The following is a 24,248-nucleotide window of genomic DNA, read 5'->3' on the forward strand; positions in this document are numbered from 1 at the left end:
GGGGGTCACCATGATACACCAACATTGAAAGGGATCACTTGCACTTTTCTAACATTAGAAATTAAAGCAAAATTCTAAAATATTAAACAAACGATTTACTATATTAATAGGTACTTCTTATTTTATTCATAAAACAAACCTACATCACTGATGCATCTTACTGTATCCTTCAGTGGTAGAAAGAAGCATATGAAACTTCTTTACTATTTCAGAATGAGATGCAAACCTGTCTGAAGATGGCTTTCTGTCTGTTATTCATTAATTTTCCATTTTGGTATGATACAACTTAAAGTATTCATATGTAAAAGATGGACAAAGTGAGGACTGCAGATGCTGGAGATCAGTCAAGAGTGTGGTACTGGAAAAGCACAGCAGGTCAGGCAGCATTCGAGAAGCAGGAGAATCGATGTTTCAGGCATAAGCCCTTCCAGCACCACACTCCCAACATATGCAAAAGATGAACAAATGAGCATTAGGCTATTTCACCTTTTCTTAGACCATAAGGCACATGAGCAGAAATTAGGCCACTCAGCCTATTGAGTTTGCTCCAACATTCAATCGTGGATGATAAGGTTCTAAACCCTCTTCACCCTCTTTCCCCCCCGTAACCCTTGATACTCAGGAACCTATCTATCTCAGTCTTAAATATACTGAATGACCTGGCCTCCAAAGCCTTCTGTGCTAATGAATTCCATACATTCACCACTCTCTGGTTGAAGATGTTTCTCCTTATCTCCATTCTAAAAGGTCTTCCCTTTACTCTTGGGTCCTAGTCTCTCTTACCAATAGAAAGATCATTCCAACATCTAATCTAAGCCATTCAGTATTCTGTATGTTTCAATTAGGTGCCCCCCTCACCCCACCTTCTAAACTCCATCGAGAATAGATTCAGAATTCTCAAACATTCCTCATGTGTTAACCTTTTCATTCCTGTGACCATTCTCATGAATCTCCTCTGAACATACTCCAAAAAGGCCAGTACATCCTTTCTGTGATATGGAGCCCAAAACTGCACTTAATACTCCAAATGTGGCCTTATAGAGGCTCAGAAGCACATCCCTACTTTTATATTCAAGACCTCTCAAAATAAATGCTGTCATTGCATTTGCTTTTTTTGAACAACTGACTCAACTTGCAAGGTTACCTTGAAAGAATCCTGGATTAGAGCTCCCAAGTCTCTTTGCACTTCAGACTTGGACAGTTTCCTAAATAGGGAGAAAATTCACATGTCTCTATTCTTCCCACCAAAGTTTGACTTCACGCTTTTCTACACTGAACTCCATCTGCCACTTCTTTGCTCTCTCTCCTAATCTGCCCAAATACTTCTGCAGCCTCCCCACCTCCTCAATGCTACCTGTCCCTCTAACTATCTTTGTATCATCTGCAAATGTAGCTAGAATGCCCTCAGTTCTTTCATCTAGATTGTTAATGTATAAAGTGAAATGATCTGGTCCCAACACAGAACCTTGCAGGACACCACTTGTCACCAGCTGCCATCCTGAAAAGGACCTGTTTATCCACACTCTCTGCTTTCTGTCAGACAGCTAATCTTCTATCCATACTAGCATCTTGCCTCTAACATGAGCCCTTACCATATTCAGTAGCACCCCATACTGGACTTTGTCAAAGGTGTTCTTGAAGTCCCGGTAGAAAACACCCTTGGTTCTCCTTGGTCTAACCCACTTGTTACTTCCTCAACAGAATTCTAGCAGATTTGTCAGGCATGACTTCCCTTTGATGAAACCATGCTGACTTTGTCCTACCTTACCATATACTTCCAGGAATTCAGAAATCTCATCCTTCACAATGGATGCCAGGATCTTACCCATAACCTAGGTTAGGTTAATTGGTCATTTCCGATTTCTCGTAATTTTCCGTCTTTTGCTTTACTCCCTTTTTAAACATGAGTCACATGAGCAATTTTCCAGTCCTCTGGAACTCTCCTGGATTCTAGCGATTCCTGAAAGATCACCACTAACACATCCACTATCTCTTCAATTATTTCCTTTAGAACACTGTATTCCATCTGGTCCAGGTAATTTATCCACCTTCAGGCCATTCACATTTTCGAGCAGCTTTTCCTTGGTGATAACCACCATACTCAGCTCTGCCCCCTCACTCTCCTGAATATTTGGGATATTACTCATGTCTTTCATCACGAACACTGACACGAAGTAATTATTCAATTCCTCAGCCCTTTCCTTGCTCCCCACTACTATCCCTCCAATATGATTTTCCAGTGGTCCAATGTCCACTTTTGCCTTTATATATCAAAGGAAACTCTTACAGACTTCCTTTATATTACTGGGTAGCTTACCCTCATTGTTTTGTGGCCCCCCTTTTGGTCTTCGTAAGCTTCCCAATCCTCTGGTTTCCCACTGCTCTTCGCCACATGTGCTTTCTCTTTTGCTTTTATGTTATCCCTGACTTCCCTCGTCAGCCATGGTTGCCTCACCCTCCCTGTACCATGTCTTTTTTACGTCACGATGAATCTCTGCTGTGTCTCTTGAATTACTCCCAGAAACTCCTGCCATTGCTGTTGCATTGTCTTTCCTGCTAGGCTCCTCTCCCAGTCAATTCTACCCAGCTCCTCCCTCATGCCTCTGTATTGCTGTCATCCAGTTGAAACACCGTTACTTTTGATTCTATCTTCTTCCTCTCAAATTGAAAAGTAAATTCAATGTTATGATCTCTGCCTCCTAAGGGTTCCTTCACCTTAAGCTCCCTTATCAAGTCTGCCTCATTGGATAACACTAAATCCAGTAATGACTGTTCCCTAGTGGGCTCTACCACAAGCTGCTCCAAAAAGCCATCTTGTAGACATTCCACAAATTCCTTTTCTTGCAATCCATTACCAATCTGCTTTTCCCAGTCCACCTGCATATTGAAATCCCCCATGATCACTGTAACTTTGTCTTTCCTACACATATTGGCAGTTCCTCAATTCGACTCACACAGATTCTACACCATTTGACCCTTTGTTTCCTCATATTAAATTTATTTCTTACTAACAAGGCAACCCCACCCCCTCTGCCCACCTGCCTATCTTTCCCTACTCCTACTACATTCTTTCATGACTCTATCCCTGCTCCTTTAGGACAGACTGCAAAAAGCCTAATGTTTCTCGAGATTCTTCACAAGAAAAGTAATTAATTAGTTTAGATACATAAACCTGAATCAAAAACTTGATTGAATAACTCTTACCCTAATGAATGTAATGAGCTCATTGTATACATATGCTCCCTTAGGCAGGAAGAAACAGCTTCCTGGGCTGAGTTCATGGAAGAAAAACAACTCTTGCTCCTGAAAATGCAAAAATTCAGAATTATTGCATTGAGAAAAGCATCATTGAGCAGCTAAAATATATTTAATAACCTTATTTACTGTGGTTTTTAAGCCATATAAAGAGGCTAAATGTTAAAGGGCAAAATACAACACATCATAAAATGATCCCATTAATGGGCTTCATAGAGTTAACAATTTTTTTCAGAACTACAGTAGTCAAGATTTTTTATTACAACAATTGTTTCAGACTAACCCTGCCCAGTTTTCTATGATCTCTGTTTTTGGCCTCTTCTTGAAACTTTTCCCATTCTTTCAACATTTTTGTATCTGGAAAAGAAATTCCATAAATCCTCTGTAGCGTCTCCATATCCGACTTGCCTTCCCAGTAAGTGGAAGAATTCTGTAAACGCAAAGATCAAATGTTACCATGCAGTCAAGAATGATAATTTTAAAAATTTGAATTCTAGATTACAAATTTAAAAGTTTAAGAGTTTTACTGCAAATAAACAAGCAGCATTGTCTAAACACTATTCAGTCGGTAACGTACACTTGGAAAAACAGAAGAGCACCCCTCCAAACCTAACTTCTAACAATCCCCCACCCGGCAAAATCATATCCCCTGTCACCACCATTAATGCTTTACTACATCTCTAAAATGAAGATTTCTTTCTCTAGGAAACAGTCCAAAGATACTTATCACTTTGAATGTCCTGCTTCTTTTTTCCATTTTCAGCTGGAAAATTCCTAATCCTTAAACTGACTTTCACAATGAGGGTTACTTTTGAGATCTTTCCTTTTGGTTAAAGCTAGAAAATTCACCCAACTACTTTTAAGTCTTCACAAACTTGATTTCTTCAATCCAACGAGAGTTCCGACCTACATTCGCAATCAGGACTAACCGTCTCTGTCTGTTTTCTCTCCCAGTGCACACGTTTGTACATTAAGACATCTGAAACACTGAATAATACTTAAAGAAACAAATGTAATGCAATGTTTTAATGGTTTGCTGTGTCGGCTTCCCCTCTAAAAAAATCCATCTCCATTGCAATGTGAATTACAAGGAGCCTGTATCCAGATAGAAATGCTAATTAGCAATCTTCTAAACAGCACATCTTCATCCTATCTTGGAAGGAAAGAGTCACTTTAAAGTATAACTGTTTTACAAAACCTAACATTCCTAAAATCTCCAAGACTTTCAGACTAACAGTCTAACCAAAGTGATCAAATGACCTTATCCATGAGTCTGAAAATCTCGCAACTTTCAAGTGCATCAGTCTCTACTGTGCCCATATGTGGAATGCTGTACTGACGTATTGTGCAGGATTCAGAGTAGATCATAGGACCCCTTAACCATACAGTTTTAAAACATAATCTTATAAAGTTTGCACTTGAAACAAATCAGAAAAGCACAAGTATTTTGCAATTCCAAATTAGATTAAGTGTCACTTGAATTAACCAAAACAATTATCAGGCATATTAAATGCAAGTGGCAAGACCAAATTAAAATACTTTTCATAAAAGTGTGGACATTTTTATTTGTTTTAGTAGAATTTTCTCACAAAGGAGCACAATATAATTACTATTTTGAGGAACTGGAACACAGGAGGGTGTAAAACACTTACTTTGTGAATTTTTAGAGCCTTAATTTTTCCAGTGTGTCTGACATGAGGTCCTCTACACAAGTCAATCAAGGGTCCACATCTCAAAACAAGGCATAAAAGAAGTTAAAATCAAATTCTCATTATAGCAAATTGTTTGATGACGTATCGCACAGAGTTATCAAAAGTACAAATTTCTATATTCAAGAAAATGGGAACATCAAGTCCCCAAATTAAACATTCATTATATAATAGATGCTCGGTGGCTAAATACAATTCAAGCAATTTGTTTTGAAATTAGAGAGAGTCAAAGCCCTTTCCAGTTTAATCAGTATCAAGCACTGTCAGGTCAGTCAAACAAACATTAGCTATGCCTCAATATTGTGCTTTAATTCAAAGCTTAAGAATTTCTGTTGAAACAGTGGAGTCATAATTTTCTGATTCTAACACAATGAGTGTGCGATGGACTCTTTATTACTAAATAATGTTCGCCATATTGGGATATACAGCAACTTGGAGATAGTTAGACCTGCAGATGCTGGAAATCAGAGTAGATAAAAAAGTGGAGCTTGAAAAAGCATAGCAGGTCAAAAAGCATCAGATCCTTTATTGGTCAGAGTATTGAGTACAGGAGTAGGGAGGTCATGTTGCCGCTGTACAAGACATCGGTTAGGTCACTTTTGGAATATTGCGTGTAATTCTGGTCTCTTTCCTATTGGAAAGATGTTGTGAGACTTGAAAGGGTTCAGAAAAGATTTACAAGGGTTGGAGAATTTGAGCTATAGGGAGAGGTTAGTCAGGACGGGCTGTTTTCCTGGAACGTCGGAGGCTGAGGGATGACCTTAGGGGTTTATAAAATCATGAAGGGCAAGGATAGGATAAGTAGACAAAGTCTTTTCTTTGGGGTGGGGGAACCCAGAACTAGAGGGCATTGGTTCAGGGTGAGAGGGAAAAGTTGTGAAAGAGACCTAAGGGGCAATTGTTTCACGGAGAGGATGGTACATGTATGGAATGAGCTGCTAGATAAAGTGGTGGAGGAGAGTAAAATTGCAACAATTAAAAGGCATCTGGATGGGTATATAAAAAGGAAGGGTTTGGAGGGATATGGGCCGGGTGCTGGCAGGTGGGACTAGATTGGGTTGGAATATCTGGTCAGCATGGACAGGTTGGACCGAAGGGACTTGTTTCCGTGTTGTACATCTCCATGGCTCTGAGGAGGAGGAGGGGAAGCTGACATTTCAGATCAGAACCTTTCATCAGGAGTCCTGAAGAGAGGTTTCGACCTGAAATGTTGACTCCTCCCCACCACCACCACCAAAACCAACCCTGTACTTTTTCCAACTCCACTCTTTATCCATTGTGATTTATAACAAGATATGATACTTCTGGTCAGTCATCTTGGGCAGAAATGATGGCTCAGGATTGAAGGGTTTACCTAACTGACTGTTTCACTTAATTCCCATTATCATCTTCAATAGATAAACTACCAAAAAGACATTTTTAATACAGATGTTTATGTTTATTGTAATTTATATGCAGAGAAAAACAGAGATTTAGGAATAGATGCACCCAAAGCAATCTTAATTTTATCAAACAAAACCTTCCAAGCTAATGGCTCTGTTTCCTTACCTGTATACTGTTGTAGTAGGAGTATTTACCTTCTCATTTAAAATCCTACATTTGAATTTGTTGTACTAAAAATTTGAAAGAAATGCTGAATTAATAACATGGAATATAACTATTTATAAGTCCAAGTAAAAGCTAAAGAACATAAAGTTTACTCAAGTTGTAAAGCAGTTAACAAAAGTGCACATTTCAAAACATACTTGACATTTAAAATGGCAGCCCGTCTTTATTTGTTCACGATACAGAATACATGCACCTGCACTAAAGAGACATGCACAAGGACTTAAATGAAAGTGGAAGATTGACCTAGCTTTGTTTGAGGGCTGGTATAACCCTGAAAATGAACTTCAGGAGTCAGTAGTTATCTGGCTTAAAAATGAAAATCAACAGCTACTTCCCCTTTTGAATTAGTGAAATCCAACATTTGTTTCCAAAATATCAAAGATCAGATTTCCATTTAAAACATTTTTTGTTGTTTTAATCCAGTGGTGAATGTTATGCAATCATTATTTCTCAAATCAATTCCTTTCAATTTCTGAATCATCCTTGGGAAATATATGCAAGTCTCTGAAGACAACAGTATTAGTTTGTCTCACCAGCCCCATATATCAGGATAGAATGAAATGACAGAAAATGACAATAAAACACATACTGCTCGGTTGGTGTCCATTGGTCACTGCAACTTAGATTAGGTTAATGAAGTCATCGGCTCAGGTTGCTCCCAAAAATAGATGGGAGTTTTGTGCAAATGTAGTTCATGAATAGAACTCTAATGTATTTGGTGAGATTTCAGGAGGTTTAATACTCTTTCACCACCTCAATTCAGCAAAGAATGGCCAAATCAACAATCAGCAATTAGTAAGAGAAGGAATATATAAGTATTTACCCTAAAAGTATTCATTTTTCACAAGATTTGAAAGCCCATTCCAGATCATTACTATGCTCCCCACTAGGAACACAATCTCAATTAGTGAGTTCCACAAAATAGTTGCCATATTTCAGATTCTTGTCAGTCAAAAAAAGGAACGAAAAATGATGCCTGTTTCGATGGTTTCCATTGAGTGGGAGATGGGCTCCCATTGAAAAATCACTTCCCTGAGGTGAAGTGGTTTCAAAATCAACCCTAAGTGGACATTTAAGTTCCACTTTCAGCACATACTAATGTAGTTTAATTTTATTGAATTAAACAAAGATCCGGGGTCTGATTAAAATTGCACCCAATCCTCAGGTCTGCTGCTCTTTTTCACCAATTCAACTGCCTCTTTCTTGGATCTAAAACTATCCCTAATTTTCCCCGATGGCCAAAGCAAGGCCACCTTTCCCAAATTTATTCTTGTACCCAGACAGGAATAAATAATTGTTGCAGTTCCTCCGTGCACTCTTTAAATGTTTGTCAATGCCTATCCAATGTCTTCCATTTAACTAACACTTAATTTATCATAGCCTACCTTTATCTCACACCATCATAGTCTCCTCTGTTTAGATTTAGGTCCCTACCTTCAGAATCAATTACACTGGTTAATCTCCACCTTGAGGAGGAATTTTACTGTATTATGCTCACTTTTTCCCAAGGGGCCTCAGATTGCTTACTAATCCCTTCTCATTACACAGTCTAGGATTTCTTGTGCTCCATTTGGTTCGCCTGCATCTGAACTTGCATGAACTCTACTGCAACATTATTCCTCAATTGAAGAGCAGACATAACTGAATCTCTGTTTGGACAGATTGTCTCATGTAGGCTAAATGATAAGTTTCAAAGATTTCACAAAACAAATTATGTGCAGTAAAATTATAGAAATGAATTTCTCAATTATAAAAATATTGAAAAATATTACTATATACTGCAAATAGACGATTTGAGAAAACAAAACTTTAAAGCTATATTCATTGGAGTAGACAGAGCAAAAGCAGGAACAATGTTCCTGATGACTGGGGAGCTCAGAACTAGGAATCATGAATTAAGAATGAGGGGTAAAGCGTTAGTTGAGATGAGAAAATTTTTGTACCCAGAGTAATGAGCCTGTGGAATCACCAATCACTGAAAGTAGTTGAGGCCAAAAGATTGAAGGTTCAAAGTTTGGGAGAAGATTTGTAGCTCTGGTGCTCGTTGTTGTGGTTCTGTTCGCCGAGCTGGGAATTTGTCTTGCAAACGTTTTGTCTCCTGTCTAGGTGACATCCTCAGTGCTTGGGAGCCTCCTGTGAAGCGCTTCTGTGCTGTTTCCTCCGGCATTTATAGTGGCCTGTCTCTGCCGCTTCCGGTTGTCAGTTCGAGCTGTCCGCTGTAGTGGCCGGTATATTGGGTCCAGGTCGATGTGTTTGTTGATAGAGTCTGTGGATGAGTGCCACGCCTCTAGGAATTCCCTGGCTGTTCTCTGTTTGGCTTGCCCTATAATGGTAGTGTTGTCCCAGTCGAATTCATGTTGCTTGTCGTCTGTGTGTGTGGCTACTAAGGATAGCTGGTCGTGTCGTTTCGTGGCTAGTTGGTGTTCGTGTATACGGATCGTTAGCTGTCTTCCCGTTTGTCCGATGTAGTGTTTTGTGCAGTCCTTGCATGGGATTTTGTACACTACATTAGTTTTGCTCATGTTGGGTATCGGGTCCTTTGTTCTGGTGAGTTGTTGTCTGAGAGTGGCTGTTGGTTTGTGTGCTGTTATGAGTCCTAGTGGTCGCAGTAGTCTGGCTGTCAGTTCAGAAATGCTCCTGATGTATGGTAGTGTGGTTAGTCCTTTGGGTTGCGGCATGTCCTCGTTCCGTTGTCTCCCCCTACCAAAAGAGGGAGTTTGACCCCACCCCACAGCTCACCAATAGGATAAACAACACACTGAGGAATCTACGAAAAAAAAAAAAAAAAAAATCGGACAGATAACCAGGTCTGACCTACAAAGAATGAAACCTGAAAGCAACAACACCCCTAGATTCTATGGACTACCCAAAGTGCACAAACCAGACATCCCACTCAGACCCATAGTATCACTACTTGGGACACCATCACACAAACTAGCCAAAGAACTACAGCAGAAACTGAAACACCTGATCAGCAGATCCAGACAATCTATACAATCGACACAGGAATTCTTGGACATCATCAGAAATATACATAGACAAGGAAGAAACTATGGTCTCATTCGATGTAACGGCACTATTCACCTCCATCGACAAAACACTAGCCAAAGAAACAATAGCCAACTTGCTGGGCAGACATAACAGACAATAGGACGTTGAACCTATCAACAAAGACGGCATACTTAAACTACTGGACTTGTGCCTTAGGTTAGAACAAACAAACAGTCTTACCACAACTTCAACCCAAACTCTGGGTCATATACGTGGATGACACCTTTGTAATAATTAAAAACACAGAAATAGAGAACACACACCGGATCATCAACGCCACACTCACAGGAATCCGATTCACTAGAGAGGAAGAAAAGGACAACCAACTCCCATGTCTAGACGTGATGGTACAGAGAACACCGAACGGAGAATTCACCACAAAGGTTTTCAGGAAAGCAACACACACAGACCAAGTCCTAAACTATGAAAGCAACCACCCCAACACACACAAACGAAGTTGCATCAGGACACTATTCAAAAGGGCCACAACACACTGCAGCACACCAGAACTACAAAAAGAGGAAGAGGAACACCTATACAAAGTATTCGCCAAAAACGGATACCCTCGCAATTTCATCATCAGATGCCTAAGGGAGAGACAACGGAACGAGGACATGCCGCAACCCAAAGGACTAGCCACACTACCATACATCAGGAGCATTTCTGAACTGACAGCCAGACTACTGCGACCACTAGGACTCATAACAGCACACAAACCAACAGCCACGCTCAGACAACAACTCACCAGAACAAAGGACCCGATACCCAACATGAGCAAAACTAATGTAGTGTACAAAATCCCATGCAAGGACTGCACAAAACACTACATCGGACAAACAGGAAGGCAGCTAACGATCCGTATACACAAACACCAACTAGCCACGAAACGACACGACCAGCTATCCTTAGTAGCCACACACACAGACGACAAGCAACATGAATTCGACTGGGACAACACTACCATTATAGGGCAAGCCAAACAGAGAACAGCCAGGGAATTCCTAGAGGCATGGGACTCATCCACAGACTATCAACAAACACATCGACCTGGACCCAATATACCGGCCACTACAGCGAACAGCTCGAACTGACAACCGGAAGCGGCAGAGACAGGCCACTATAAATGCCGGAGGAAACAGCACAGAAGCGCTTCACAGGAGGCTCCCAAGCACTGAGGATGTCACCTAGACAGGAGACGAAATGTTTGCAAGACAAATTCCCAGCTCGGCGAACACAACCACAACAGATTGAAGGTTTTCAAGAGGAGTTGTACATCATTCTTAGGGCTTAAGGAAACAAAAGATATGGGGGGTGGAAAGAAGCGAAAAAAAAGGTTCTAAATAGGATGATCAGCCTTGATGATATTGAATGGTAGAGCACGCTTGAAGAGCCAAATCGCCAAATTCCTGTTCCTATGTTATGTTTCTACATTGGATAATTCCAACTTAATTCAAATATAAATCAGTTAATCTACAGTAAAAAAAAAGTGTAGAGATACTGCAAAATAATACTAAAAAAGATATATGTGTCTGTGAAGATGACTTTTGTATACAAAGTAGTTGAAATGGGCAGTGGATTCTTTAACAGCACAATAGTTCCTTATGTTATATAATGTGACGATGGCAATGTCAGGCAAAATTAGACTATTATTTCAGCTTCCTCTGATTAGACATAGAAGCAGTTGCTGCACTACACATTAAACCAATTAATTCAAAATAATCAGCAGATGCAAGGAACAGGTTTTTTTTTAGCATCTAATGTGAAACAAATGCCCAGGAAAATTAAAAACTGTGTACCTTGAACATAGCCAGAAGAGTCTCTTTTTTAATTTCAAGTCTCTCAAATGGTTGTTTATCCTTCATAATACGCTTACATAGATTTTCGAGAGTCGGAAAATCATTGCTGGAAACTCCTCTGTTATAAAACAATATTTTTTCAAAAAATGTTTATTATTAATAGATGATCAGAATACTAAAAGCAACTAATGAAACATATGAATGAAAATGTACCCTTCTTCCAAGAACATGTCATAATAAAATCCATTTTCAATTGGTGGTCCATAGCAGAGACATCCTCCAAAGACTCGTTCCATCGCCTCTCCCAGTATATGGGCACTAGAATGCCAGTATACCTAGCATACAATAATCCTCATTAGGAATAAAGCTTTTATACAACATTACAGAAATGTATCTGGATCTAACTGACGTCCCTCAATTCAGTCTCTGTTCTGCTCATTACTTAGATTGCAGAATTATATAGGAAATACATAGCTACCGCTGTTCATACAATCCAGTTGCCCTGTGAATGGCATCACACCATCCTGCTACCAATGACAGCAAAATCCAGTCAATCACTGTACAGAAAGTTTGAATCAAAGGTTAGAATTGAGCAAGTTCATGTTGACTCAGAGGTTTTGAAGAAACATACAAAATAATGCAGAAATCCCTCAGAACAGCAAAGCTAATTCAGGCTGGATTGACTTGCCCTTTTCTTGGCTTTATTCAGGTTTGGACTGCTATGTCATGTTAGGCCAGGAATCAGGCTTCTAGCTTTTCTTGGCAATGAGACCTGTTGAGCATTTTTGATGTTTTACCATAGTAATTAAACACTGACTACTTACAGCCTGAGCTTCCTCATCTTCAAACTTAAGCAATGATAGACTGCAGTCTTCTTCCAATGGTCGATCCAGGTCCCAAACCACTCCGTTTACTTTCGCAATAACCACATTGTCAGCCAAACCCTGACTGTATCAAACACAAACACATCAAATAAAATAGTGATATCCAAGAGACAGTAATCTTGTTAAATGAAGAAATTATGCTTGCATCAGTGTCACACTGTCTAGATTGAAGCATGTTCACAAAGAGTTATCTTTGGAAATATTCTAATTACGTACGTCAATAACATTTCCATAATTAAATATGAGCCACGTAACCAGTTCAACCACAGCTAAGGCGGAGGAACAGGATATGCAAGAAAGTGACAACAGCATCAGGGGTGTGAGGGGAAGATTGCAGATCACCAACAGTTCTGCCAGAGTAGAAAATTGGGAATTAGGAATCTGGGGCAAAACCTAATGTGCATATTGCATGGCAATTACAGAATAGCCAGCTGCAGTCTAAGTATCAATGATTAATGCATTAAAATGAGGTTAAAAAATATTCTGAAGGTCAAAACATTTTAAGAAGCTTCCAATTTTCAAGTAATAGGCACATGCCTAAATGAGAATCTCAGTTAATAAAATTGTACACCAAATCAACTAGAAGAAATCTGCATGTAGTTTCAGCATCAATAAATCAGAATTTGCAATACAAGATACTATTCAGATCACATAAATATTAAGATGCCCTCTCACAGCTTCATTCTCTTAAAATAAGTATCCAATTTCCTTTTAAAAGTGGTTTGTCTATGGCTCAATAGTGCATTCTACTGATCCTAACACTTCAATCTCTAAGCTACAATTATGTACATCATCTAACATCTCAAGTAGGTCTCTATCCTTTCCACAGTTCCACCCTCCTTTTTCAAAACATTTTATCTTTAATAGTCCTGCTGCAAAATGATAATAAAACAGTAATTTAGAACCGATACCTAATTCCACATGCAATCTGGTAAGGGGTGCTTTTCCAGGAGTCTCCCTGTACTTGTTTACCATCTGGTAGAGTGATGATGATTGGTTTACTCTCTTTCAAAGCACGTTCTGCCAAAATAGAATCACTTTCAGCTTTGAGTTTGTGGTACAGTTCAAGGCGTTCATTAATATATGCTGGCCATGGATCCAACTAAAGAGAAAGGATGGAAGGAAAGAGAAAAATCACGATCATTCCAACAAGCACCTTAATCAAAAACAAGGAAACTTGATGGTCTTCCTTATGGTACATTCATTAATTGAGGTATGACTGTCATTGTTAAAGAAGCCAGAGTACATAAAAACAATCTGCTTTGTTTTAACCTCAAGGCTTGGACCAAATTGGCAGCACACAACCAGACGAAGGTTAATAGATACATAGATCACACTTATTCTGAACATTGACACAAATTCTCATACTTAGAAGATTCATAGCGGAGTCACGGTAAGTACATTTAATGCTTTCATTAACTTAAAAGCCAGCCTGGACAGCCTCTGAATATGATGTGGAGGTGCCAGTGTTAGATTGGGGTGGTCAAAGTTAAAAGTCACACAACACCAGGTTATAGTCCAACAGGTTTATTTGGAAAGCTAGTACTTCCAAATAAACCTGTTAGACTATAACTGGTGGTGTGATCATATAGTTAGCCTCTGAATTGTAACAGTATTTATTTAAAGCTGGGAACTTGCTAATAAAGCCTCAGCTACTCTAACCATCAGGTACACTTAAAAATGTAATCTTTATAGTTTAAAGAAAATACATCAGCTCTACTTGCTCAATTCCATTCCAAGATTGGGTGTGGATACTTAATTTTAAGTTGAGTGAGCACTGCATAGCAGGTGATGTCTCTTTTAAACAAACTGTTAAATCCAGGCCCACCCACCAGTTTAAGAAGATGCAAAAAATTCCACGGCACTTAGTTCTTCAAAAAATAATACCACAGCACTTTCGGTCATTCTAAGGATCTGAACAGTCCTTTGGTTGAGGACTCTGGGTCCGTATTTAGTGTTTCAAAGGATGTGCAGGGGGATGTGATTACAACTTACACGATACTAAGAGGCCTGGATAGAGTGCACTTGAAGATGTTTCTGACTGTAGAAGAGGCGAGGACCCGAGAGCACAGCTTTGGTGTGAAGGATGGCCCTTTAGAAATGAGGTGAGGGGAATTTCTTTAGCCAGAGGGTGGTAAATCTGTGGAACTCATTGCCCCAGAGGGCTTTGGAGACCAAGTCATGAATTATATTTAACACAGAGATGGATAAGTTCTTGATTGGGAAGGGGATCAAAGATTACAGGGAAAAGGCAGGAGAATGGAGTTAAACCTCAGTGGGCAGATGGCCTAATTGTACTCCTTATAGCTTGTGGTTAAATATCATGAAAATGGAAGTCCTTTTTTAAACATGAAGATGGGACAAAAGTAACTGAGAAAAGTCAACTGTAACAAAGAAATTAAGTTCAGAACAAATAGCAACAATCAAATATACTATATATTTAACGTTCGCAGCAATTGTCTTTTTTCATAATTTGCAAGAGTCAGCACCAAGGAAGTGCATTAATTGCTAGAGTACATAATGGTGCTCATTCTTATTAATCTATTAATTCTCTTCCTTAACCTCAAGTCCCTGTTTGAGTTAGTGGGTAACAGGTAACATACTCAAAAATTAACATTTCAGCCACCTTCAGCCATTCAGCCCCTAATGCAGGTTAACAACTATAGTGACTATAATGCATTGCTGTGAAATGTTTTATCTTCAACTAAAAGTTATTAAAGTGAGTTCTACATGCTTGCTCAGCAGATCAGGCATAAATAAGACATCTTGTAATATGCGAATTGCAGGAAACTCTCTCAAGTTCAGTCCTCTTTGATTCAAAGATTAAACTGGCTATTTTTCTTATGTCTGTTTAATGAATGCTGCACAGGAAATAAAACAATAAATTGTATTAATATTGCAACTTTGCAGAATAAAATAGTCCAAGGCACTTCAGAGGCATTATATTTTAAAGTTACACAAGTAAATCTTAAGACACGTACAAAGGCTTAGGCAAACAGGTAGTTTTTGAGAAGAATCTTTAAAAGGAAGAAAGAGAGCTAACAGGCCTGCTCCTGTACTGTATTGTTCTACATTCACATTTTCTCCCATTGTACTCCATTTGCCACATCCTTGGCCACTCATTTAACCTATCTTCTTGTAATCTCCTTGTGCTCTCTTCACAACTTACTTTCCCACTTATCATCGTGCGGTCAGTAATATTGGCCTTCCTTCCTTTCACCTAAATCATTTATACAATTATAAACAATCCTAGTGGTGTATCACTCATACAACTTGCCATCCTTAAAAAGAGCCACTAAGACTTACTCACTGCTTACTATTAGCCAGCCAATCTACCCCAGCCATTATGCTAACCCCCACACCATTAGCTTTTATGTTATGCAGTAATCTGTGATATCACACTTCATAAAACGTATCTTTTCGAAATCTAAATGCAGTCCATCCATCTTCAGTCTGCATCATGCGTTACCAAGTAATCAATCAAAATGATTTAAATTTTATAAACCATGTTGACTGCGTCTGATTACCTTGAACATATGCAAAAGCCCTGTTTCTTTTAAAATAACAGCTTCTAACATTTTCTAAGCTAACTGGCCCATAGTTTCCTGTTTGCCATCCCTTCATTTTTTGAATAAAGGTGAGACATTCACCAAAGGTAATGGAACCAATTCTGATCGAGGCAGTTTTGAAAATGTAAATCATTCCATCAGCTATTTCACTAACCACTTCTTAAAACCCTAGGAATACATCCATCAGGTCCCAGGCACCAGTCAGAACACACCTCTGCCAATTTCTCAGTACTACTTCCATGGTAATGGAAATTGTTTCGAGTCCCTCGTCTTCTTCCACTTTCTCAATTAATTGCTGCTTTTGGAGTGTTACTTGTATCCTTTAGAACCAGATATTCTGCTTGACTAAAATCGATTGAGTGATAAATATTGATCAAGACACCCATCATTTTTACACCCATCTGAGAGCAGACAGGAGTTTCAGTTTAACATTTCACTTGAAAGACAACTCCAATATTCCCTCTAACACTTTCTCAATTAGATTAGATTAGATTAGATTACCTACACAGTGTGGAAACAGGCCCTTCGGCCCAACAAGTCCACACCGCCCCGCTGAAGCGTAACCCACCATACCCCTACATCTACATCTACCCCTTACCTAACACTACGGGCAATTTAGCATGGCCAATTCACCTGACCTGCACATCTTTGGACTGTGGGAGGAAACCGGAGCACCCGGAGGAAACCCACGCAGACACAGGGAGAACGTGCAAACTCCACACAGTCAATCACCTGAGGCGGGAATTCATACATTCATGCAATTATTGCACTTCAAGCAACTAATCCTACTTGAAGTCCTTCAATATAAGTCATAGATACAATACAGCAGAATGCCATAAGAATTCAAAGGTTTCTTGCTTTAAAATTATTCTGCACCTAGTCCTTTTGTGCAATTCTGGTGTTCTTCCTATCGGAAGAATGTTGTGAAACTTTAAAGGGTTCAGGAAAGATTTACAAGGATGTTGCCAAGGTTGGAAGATTTGAGCTATAGGGAGAGGCTGAATTAGCCGAGACTGTTTTCCCTGGAGAATCAGAGGCTAATGGGCGACTGGGTAAGCGGAGTTGAAATGGCCATCCATCCGTGATGAAATGGTGGATTGGACGCGATGAGCCGAATGGCCTTACTTCTACACCTACATCTTATAGAGGTTTATAAAATCACAAGGGGCATGGATAGCAAAAATAGACAAGGTCTTTTCCCTGGGATGAGGGAGCCCAGAACTAGAGGGCATAGGTTCAGAGTGAGAAGGGAAAGATGTAAAAGGGACCTACAAGACAACTTTTTCAAGTAGAGGATGATGCATGTATGGAATGAGCTGCCAAAAGAAGTGGCAGAGGCTGGTACAATTACAGCATTTAAAAGGCATCTGGATGGCTATACGAATAGGAAAGGTTTGGAGGGAAATGGGCCAGATACTGGCAAATGGACTGGACGAATAGAGGATATCTGATTGGCATGGGTGAGTTGAGGAGTCTGTTTCTGTGCTGCACATCTCTATGACTCTATGTATGAAATAGACTGAGGCAATAAAAAAAAATCAGTGTAGAATCACAGCATTGTAGAGAGCAGATACAGAGGAACCTTGATTAGCTGGCATGCGATTATCTGAATATCCAATTATCCAGCAAGATCACAAGGTTCTGATGTTACTCAGTATTCAATTGTCCAGAATTCCGCCAGAAATTTGTGGAAATACTACCCACCATCTCCTTCGGATGATCAAGGTTCCTCTGTACACCAAACTCAATGTAAACAAAAGAACTGAATACCAAAGAATTGGTATTAATTGCAATTAATGTGAATAGACAACCACATTAATTAGCTATATTTCCATTTCACCATGGTTGTTTTCCATACAAAAAGGTTACAGAAGAAGCTCTCACCTCCGCTCTCATTGCATCACCACCTTCCTTAACGCTTTTCTTCTTGCCTTTCTGTTTCTCAGATGTAACTTTAGGCTTAAGGCACAGAAAATAAAAATTAATACTTTAATTATGTTGTACAGTGATCCTACTTACAGGTTCTCAGTGGATAAAATAGTTTTACATTTATTATTACCAGTTACTTAAATTCTGATAATCGATAGGCCTGTAAATTGTTTCAAATTAACTATTCAGATCCAGACCCTTACCCACCTCAGATTTCCTCTCTACCTCAAGTTCGATCACCTGTTTGCCAGACTTTTTTGTGCATTAGTTACAGATGCAAAACCACAAAAGGCACACAACAATAAGTAATCAAACTTTTACAAGGTAAATACAACATTTGCTAACCTTGCATGGTAAAACCCCAGGACAGCCTTCCACCAGAGATCAGAGGTGGCAAATCTAATCTAAGGTCATGTGGCAATCGAAGCAGTACAACATGCCAATAGATCGGTAAAGAGAAACCTCTCATGGTTTTCATTCCTGAACAATACTCAGAAGGTCTTGTGAATAGAATATGCTTGTTAGTGTTGACGTCAGTTTTAATTTCAAGCATACTCCATCATTTGATGAGATCATGGCTGATCTACTTCAACACTATTTTTCTACATTATCGCCACATGAATGTACTACGTCATAAGTGAGCATCTGGAATCCCCTGGGGCAGAGATTTCAAAAAAATCACCACCTTCTGAAAAAATTTCACCTCAGCTCAGCTCTTGATCAAATCCCAGTCTGGGGAATCAGCACGGAAGGCTGCTTCATGTGTGAACTTTGTATATGAAACAAATATACTTGAAACAAATTTGTATGTTTGAATACAATCACCTCTGATTCTTTTTGGTTCTACTGAATTCAAGCCCAGTCGATTAAACTTTCCTCATACAACAACAATCCGTGTATCTTTGCAATCAGTCTGGAAGACTACTGCATTTATGGCATGTATAATATTCATGTACAAGGACATATTTAGCACACAATACTCTAGATGTGGTCACGTGTAAACTTGTTGCAAGACAAGACATTTTTACTGAGATTCAACCCATCCGGCAATAAAGGCTAATATGCCATTTGTCTTTAACCTGCATGTTAACATTCAGTGACTCATGAACAAAGACAAAATCCTCTTCGGCCAAAGAGGGGATACCACAGAATTAGAGAACAGCTCATTTGGAATGGTTATTCAAGAAGATGATAGGGATAAACAAGCCAGTCTGACATCTGTGGCAGAAAGACAACTGGAAAAAAATTTGAGGCAGAACCAATATGAACTTGGAGGGGATAGTCTTTAAAAGAGGAGATTGATTTAATTTTTTGAGGTGACATCTACGTGTGTTCAAAGTTTGGTAGAAGATTCATAGCTCGGGTGCTCGTTGTTGTGGTTCTGTTCGCCGAGCTGGGAATTTTGTCTTGCAAACGTTTCGTCCCCTGTCTAGGTGACATCCTCAGTGCTTGGGAGCCTCCTGTGAAGCGCTTCTGTGCTGTTTCCTCCGGCATTTATAGTGGCCTGTCTCTGCCGCTTCCGGTTGTCAGTTCGAGCTGTCCACTGTAGTGGCTGGTATATTGGGTCCAGGTCGATGTGTTTGTTGATAGAGGCATGGCACTCATCCACAGACTCTAGGAATTCCCTGGCTGTTCTCTGTTTGGCTTGCCCTATAACGGTAGTGTTGTCCCAGTCGAATTCACGTTGCTTGTCGTCTGTGTGTGGTTACTAAGGATAGCTGGTCGTGTCGTTTCGTGGCTAGTTGGTGTTCGTGTATACGGATCGTTAACTGTCTTCCCGTTTGTCCGATGTAGTGTTTTGTGCAGTCCTTGCATGGGATTTTGTACACTACATTAGTTTTGCTCATGTTGGGTAGCGGGTCCTTTGTTCTGGTGAGTTGTTGTCTGAGAGTGGCTGTTGGTTTGTGTGCTGTTATGAGTCCTAGTGGTCGCAGTAGTCTGGCTGTCAGTTCAGAAATGCTCCTGATGTATGGTAGTGTGGCTCGTCCTTTGGGTTGCGGCATGTCCTCGTTCCGTTGTCTCTCCCTTAGGCATCTGATGATGAAATTGCGAGGGTATCCGTTTTTGGCGAATACTTTGTATAGGTGTTCCTCTTCCTCTTTTTGTAGTTCTGGTGTGCTGCAGTGTGTTGTGGCCCTTTTGAATAGTGTCCTGATGCAACTTCGTTTGTGTGTGTTGGGGTGGTTGCTTTCATAGTTTAGGACTTGGTCTGTGTGTGTTGCTTTCTTGTAAACCTTTGTGGTGAATTCTCCGTTCGGTGTTCTCTGTACCATCACGTCTAGGAATGGGAGTTGGTTGTCCTTTTCTTCCTCTCTAGTGAATCGGATTCCTGTGAGTGTGGCGTTGATGATCTGGTGTGTGTTCTCTATTTCTGTGTTTTTAATTATTACAAAGGTGTCATCCACGTATCTGACCCAGAGTTTGGGTTGAAGTTGTGGTAAGACTGTTTGTTCTAACCTTTGCATTACTGCTTCTGCTAGGAGTCCAGAGATCGGTGAGCCCATGGGTGTTCCGTTGATTTGTTCGTATATTTGGTTATTGAATGTGAAGTGTGTTGTGAGGCACAAGTCCAGTAGTTTAAGTATGCCATCTTTGTTGGTAGGTTCAACGTCCTGTTGTCTGTTATGTCTGCCCAGCAAGTTGGCTATTGTTTCTTTGGCTAGTGTTTTGTTGATGGAAGTGAATAGTGCCGTTACATCGAATGAGACCATAGTTTCTTCCTTGTCTATGTATATTTCTGATGATGTCCAAGAATTCCTGTGTCGATTGTATAGATTGTCTGGATCCGCTGATCAGGTGTTTCAGTTTCTGCTGTAGTTCTTTGGCCAGTTTGTGTGATGGTGTCCCTGGTAGTGATACTATGGGTCTGAGTGGGATGTCTGGTTTGTGCACTTTGGGTAGTCCATAGAATCTGGGGGTGTTGTTGCTTTCAGGTTTCATTCTTTGTAGGTCAGACCTGGTTAAACCAATAGGATAAACAACACACTGAGGAATCTACAAAAAAAAACAGACAGATAACCAGGTCTGACCTACAAAGAATGAAACCTGAAAGCAACAACACCCCCAGATTCTATGGACTACCCAAAGTGCACAAACCAGACATCCCACTCAGACCCATAGTATCACTACCAGGGACACCATCACACAAACTGGCCAAAGAACTACAGCAGAAACCGAAACACCTGATCAGCGGATCCAGACAATCTATACAATCGACACAGGAATTCTTGGACATCATCAGAAATATACACAAAGACAAGGAAGAAACTATGGTCTCATTCGATGTAACGGCACTGTTCACCTCCATCGACAAAACACTAGCCAAAGAAACAATAGCCAACTTGCTGGGCAGACATAACAGACAACAGGACGTTGAAACTATCAACAAAGATGGCATACTTAAACTACTGGACTTGTGCCTCACAACACACTTCACATTCAATAACCAAATATACGAACAAATCAACGGAACACCCTTGGGCTCACCGATCTCTGGACTCCTAGCAGAAGCAGTAATGCAAAGGTTAGAACAAACAGTCTTACCACAACTTCAACCCAAACTCTGGGTCAGATACGTGGATGACACCTTTGTAATAATTAAAAACACAGAAATAGAGAACACACACCAGATCATCAACGCCACACTCACAGGAATCCGATTCACTAGAGAGGAAGAAAAGGACAACCAACTCCCATTCCGAGACGTGATGGTACAGAGAACACCGAACAGAGAATTCACCACAAAGGTTTACAAGAAAGCAACACACACAGACCAAGTCCTAAACTATGAAAGCAACCACCCCAACACACACAAACGAAGTTGCATCAGGACACTATTCAAAAGGGCCACAACACACTGCAGCACACCAGAACTACAAAAAGAGGAAGAGGAACACCTATACAAAGTATTCGCCAAAAACGGATACCCTCGCAATTTCATCATCAGATGCCTAAGGGAGAGACAACGGAACGAGGACATGCCGCAACCCAAAGGACTAGCCACACTACCATACATCAGGAGCATTTCTGAACTGACAGCCTGACTACTGCGACCACTAGGACTCATAACAGCACACAAACCAACAGCCACTCTCAGACAACAACTCACCAGAACAAAGGACCCGATACCCAACATGAGCAAAACTAATGTAGTGTACAAAATCCCATGCAAGGACTGCAGAAAACACTACATCGGACAAACGGGAAGACAGTTAACGATCCGTATACACGAACACCAACTAGCCACGAAACGACACGACCAGCTATCCTTAGTAGCCACACACACAGACGACAAGCAACATGAATTCGACTGGGACAACACTACCATTATAGGGCAAGCCAAACACAGAACAGCCAGGGAATTCCTAGAGGCATGGCACTCATCCACAGACTCTATCAACAAACACATCGACCTGGACCCAATATACCGGCCACTACAGCGGACAGCTCGAACTGACAACCGGAAGTGGCAGAGACAGGCCACTATAAATGCCGGAGGAAACAGCACAGAAGCGCTTCACAGGAGGCTCCCAAGCACTGAGGATGTCACCTAGACAGGGGACGAAACGTTTGCAAGACAAATTCCCAGCTCGGCGAACAGAACCACAACATCTAGGTGTGTATATGAGGGTAGTGCAATTGATGCTGTCTAATGGACTTTGTCAAAAGTCACAAGAGGCTATTATTTAAAATCACAAGCTTTCAGAGCACTGCTCCTTTGACAGGTGCAGTGGCAATGCAGAATTCTGAAAGCTTGGGATTTTAAATAAATCAGTTGGACTATAACCTGGTGACTTGCAACATCTGACTTTGTCTAACCCAGTCCAACACCAGCATCTCTACATCATGCATAGACTTCAGTAAGGCTTTTAACAAAGTCTTGCATGACAGACTAGTTAAGAAGCTGAAAGCTTATAGAATCCAGAGCTTTTTACTAAATTGGTACCCAAATTAGCAGAGGGTGATAGTACAAGGGCTTTCTTTGTGACTGGAAGCCTATACCCAGTGATGAATGCAGGGTTTGGTGCTGGATCCCTTACATTATGTATACTAATGACCTAGACATGAATGTAGGAGGAAGTTCAGCAGATTTCCAGAAAATTGGTGATATGGAGAATAACGAGGAATGCTTGAGGCTCCAGGATAATAGGGACGAGCTGGTCTGTAAATTGACAAACGGAATTTAATCCGTGAAAGTGAGAGATGGTGCATTGAGGAAGGACTCAGAAAGGAAGGGCGCACACGTTAAACGTCGTGAGCTGGGTTACCCCCGGGGACAGTCATCGGGAGGAGAAATGGCAGATATCCCGCTGCTTCCAGTGACTGCTCTCTGTACTCCCTAACACAGACACCATGCAGGAAGGCCCTGGTGCGAAGCTCCATAGCACTCACCTGGTCGTCGACATCCATGGCCTGCAGTTTCTCTGTCACCAGCTCAGCCTCCATCGCCCGGCTCAGACTGATGCAACCGTTACCTCCTCGCGACAGCACACCGGAACTCCGTCACCACTGGGCCATCAGCCAATCACGGAGTAGCGTTGCAGGGCCGTTGACTGGCTGGGAAGGCGATGACGGACCTATGCTTTGGCCAATGATGTGCTGGTCCCCACCCTCACGAGCTTCTCTCTGATTGGTTACTGTTGTAGCCCGGGTATCTGTGTGACGGTTCACTGATCTCTGGTTAAAGATCAGACAATACCAGGTTATAGTCCGCCATTAGCTTTCGGAGCGCTGCTCCTTCATCAGGCGGTTGCAGCACTCCGAAAGCTAGTGCTTCCAAATAAACTTGTTGGACTATAACCTAGTGTTGTGTGATTTTTAATTTTGTACACCCCAGTCCAACACCGGCATCGCCAAATCATGACTGATCTCTTGTCCCAGTGTCACGGGGATACAGTTATACAGGACAAGAGATCCGCATGACTTGTTCCACCTGTCAATTGTCCTTCCCACCTATCTGCTCCAGCCTCCTCTCCGACCCTATCACCTTAACCCCTTCCTCCATCCATCTATTGCACTATCAACTACCTTCTCCCCACCCCCACTCCCCTCCCATTTATCACTCCATACCCCCGGCTTCCAGCCTTATTCCTGATGAAGGATTCTTGCCAGAAACGTTGATTGTCCTGCTACTCAGATGCTGCATGACCTGCTGTGCTTTTCCAGCAACACTCTAACCTTGACCTTAACTTGTCAATGTCGACCATACATCCTAAATTAATCTAGTCTCATTTGTCAGCAATTAACCCATATCCCTCCAAACCCTTCCTATTCAAATACCCATCCTGATGCATTTTAAATGCTGTATTTGTACCAGCTTTCACCACTTCCTCTGGCAGCTGATTCCATGAAAGCACCACCTTTTCTTTAAAACATTGCCCCTTAGGTCCCTTTTATATCTTTCCCCGCTCACCTTAAACCTATGCCCTCTAGCTTTGGACTTCCCCA

The 24,248-nt window shown here is 40.8% G+C and overlaps 1 protein-coding gene across 1 annotated transcript in view; it reads right to left on the reverse strand.

Moving 5' to 3' along the window:
• Nucleotides 1-23,324, reverse strand: part of tars1 (threonyl-tRNA synthetase 1) — a 40,219-nt gene extending 16,895 nt beyond the window's left edge. The window contains exons 1-10 of the mRNA XM_072571647.1: nt 23,193-23,324; nt 17,757-17,831; nt 13,215-13,405; nt 12,244-12,367; nt 11,633-11,754; nt 11,420-11,537; nt 6,513-6,577; nt 4,908-4,986; nt 3,539-3,685; nt 3,205-3,303 (exon numbers count right to left, since the gene is read on the reverse strand). Coding sequence (XP_072427748.1) covers nt 3,205-3,303; nt 3,539-3,685; nt 4,908-4,986; nt 6,513-6,577; nt 11,420-11,537; nt 11,633-11,754; nt 12,244-12,367; nt 13,215-13,405; nt 17,757-17,831; nt 23,193-23,246 — 1,074 coding nt within the window. The 5' untranslated portion in view covers nt 23,247-23,324. The remainder of the gene's footprint in view (nt 1-3,204; nt 3,304-3,538; nt 3,686-4,907; nt 4,987-6,512; nt 6,578-11,419; nt 11,538-11,632; nt 11,755-12,243; nt 12,368-13,214; nt 13,406-17,756; nt 17,832-23,192) is intronic.
• Nucleotides 23,325-24,248: the final 924 nt, after the last annotated feature.

The sequence above is a fragment of the Chiloscyllium punctatum genome, chromosome 1, assembly GCF_047496795.1.
Source record: "Chiloscyllium punctatum isolate Juve2018m chromosome 1, sChiPun1.3, whole genome shotgun sequence".
NCBI lineage: Eukaryota > Metazoa > Chordata > Chondrichthyes > Orectolobiformes > Hemiscylliidae > Chiloscyllium > Chiloscyllium punctatum.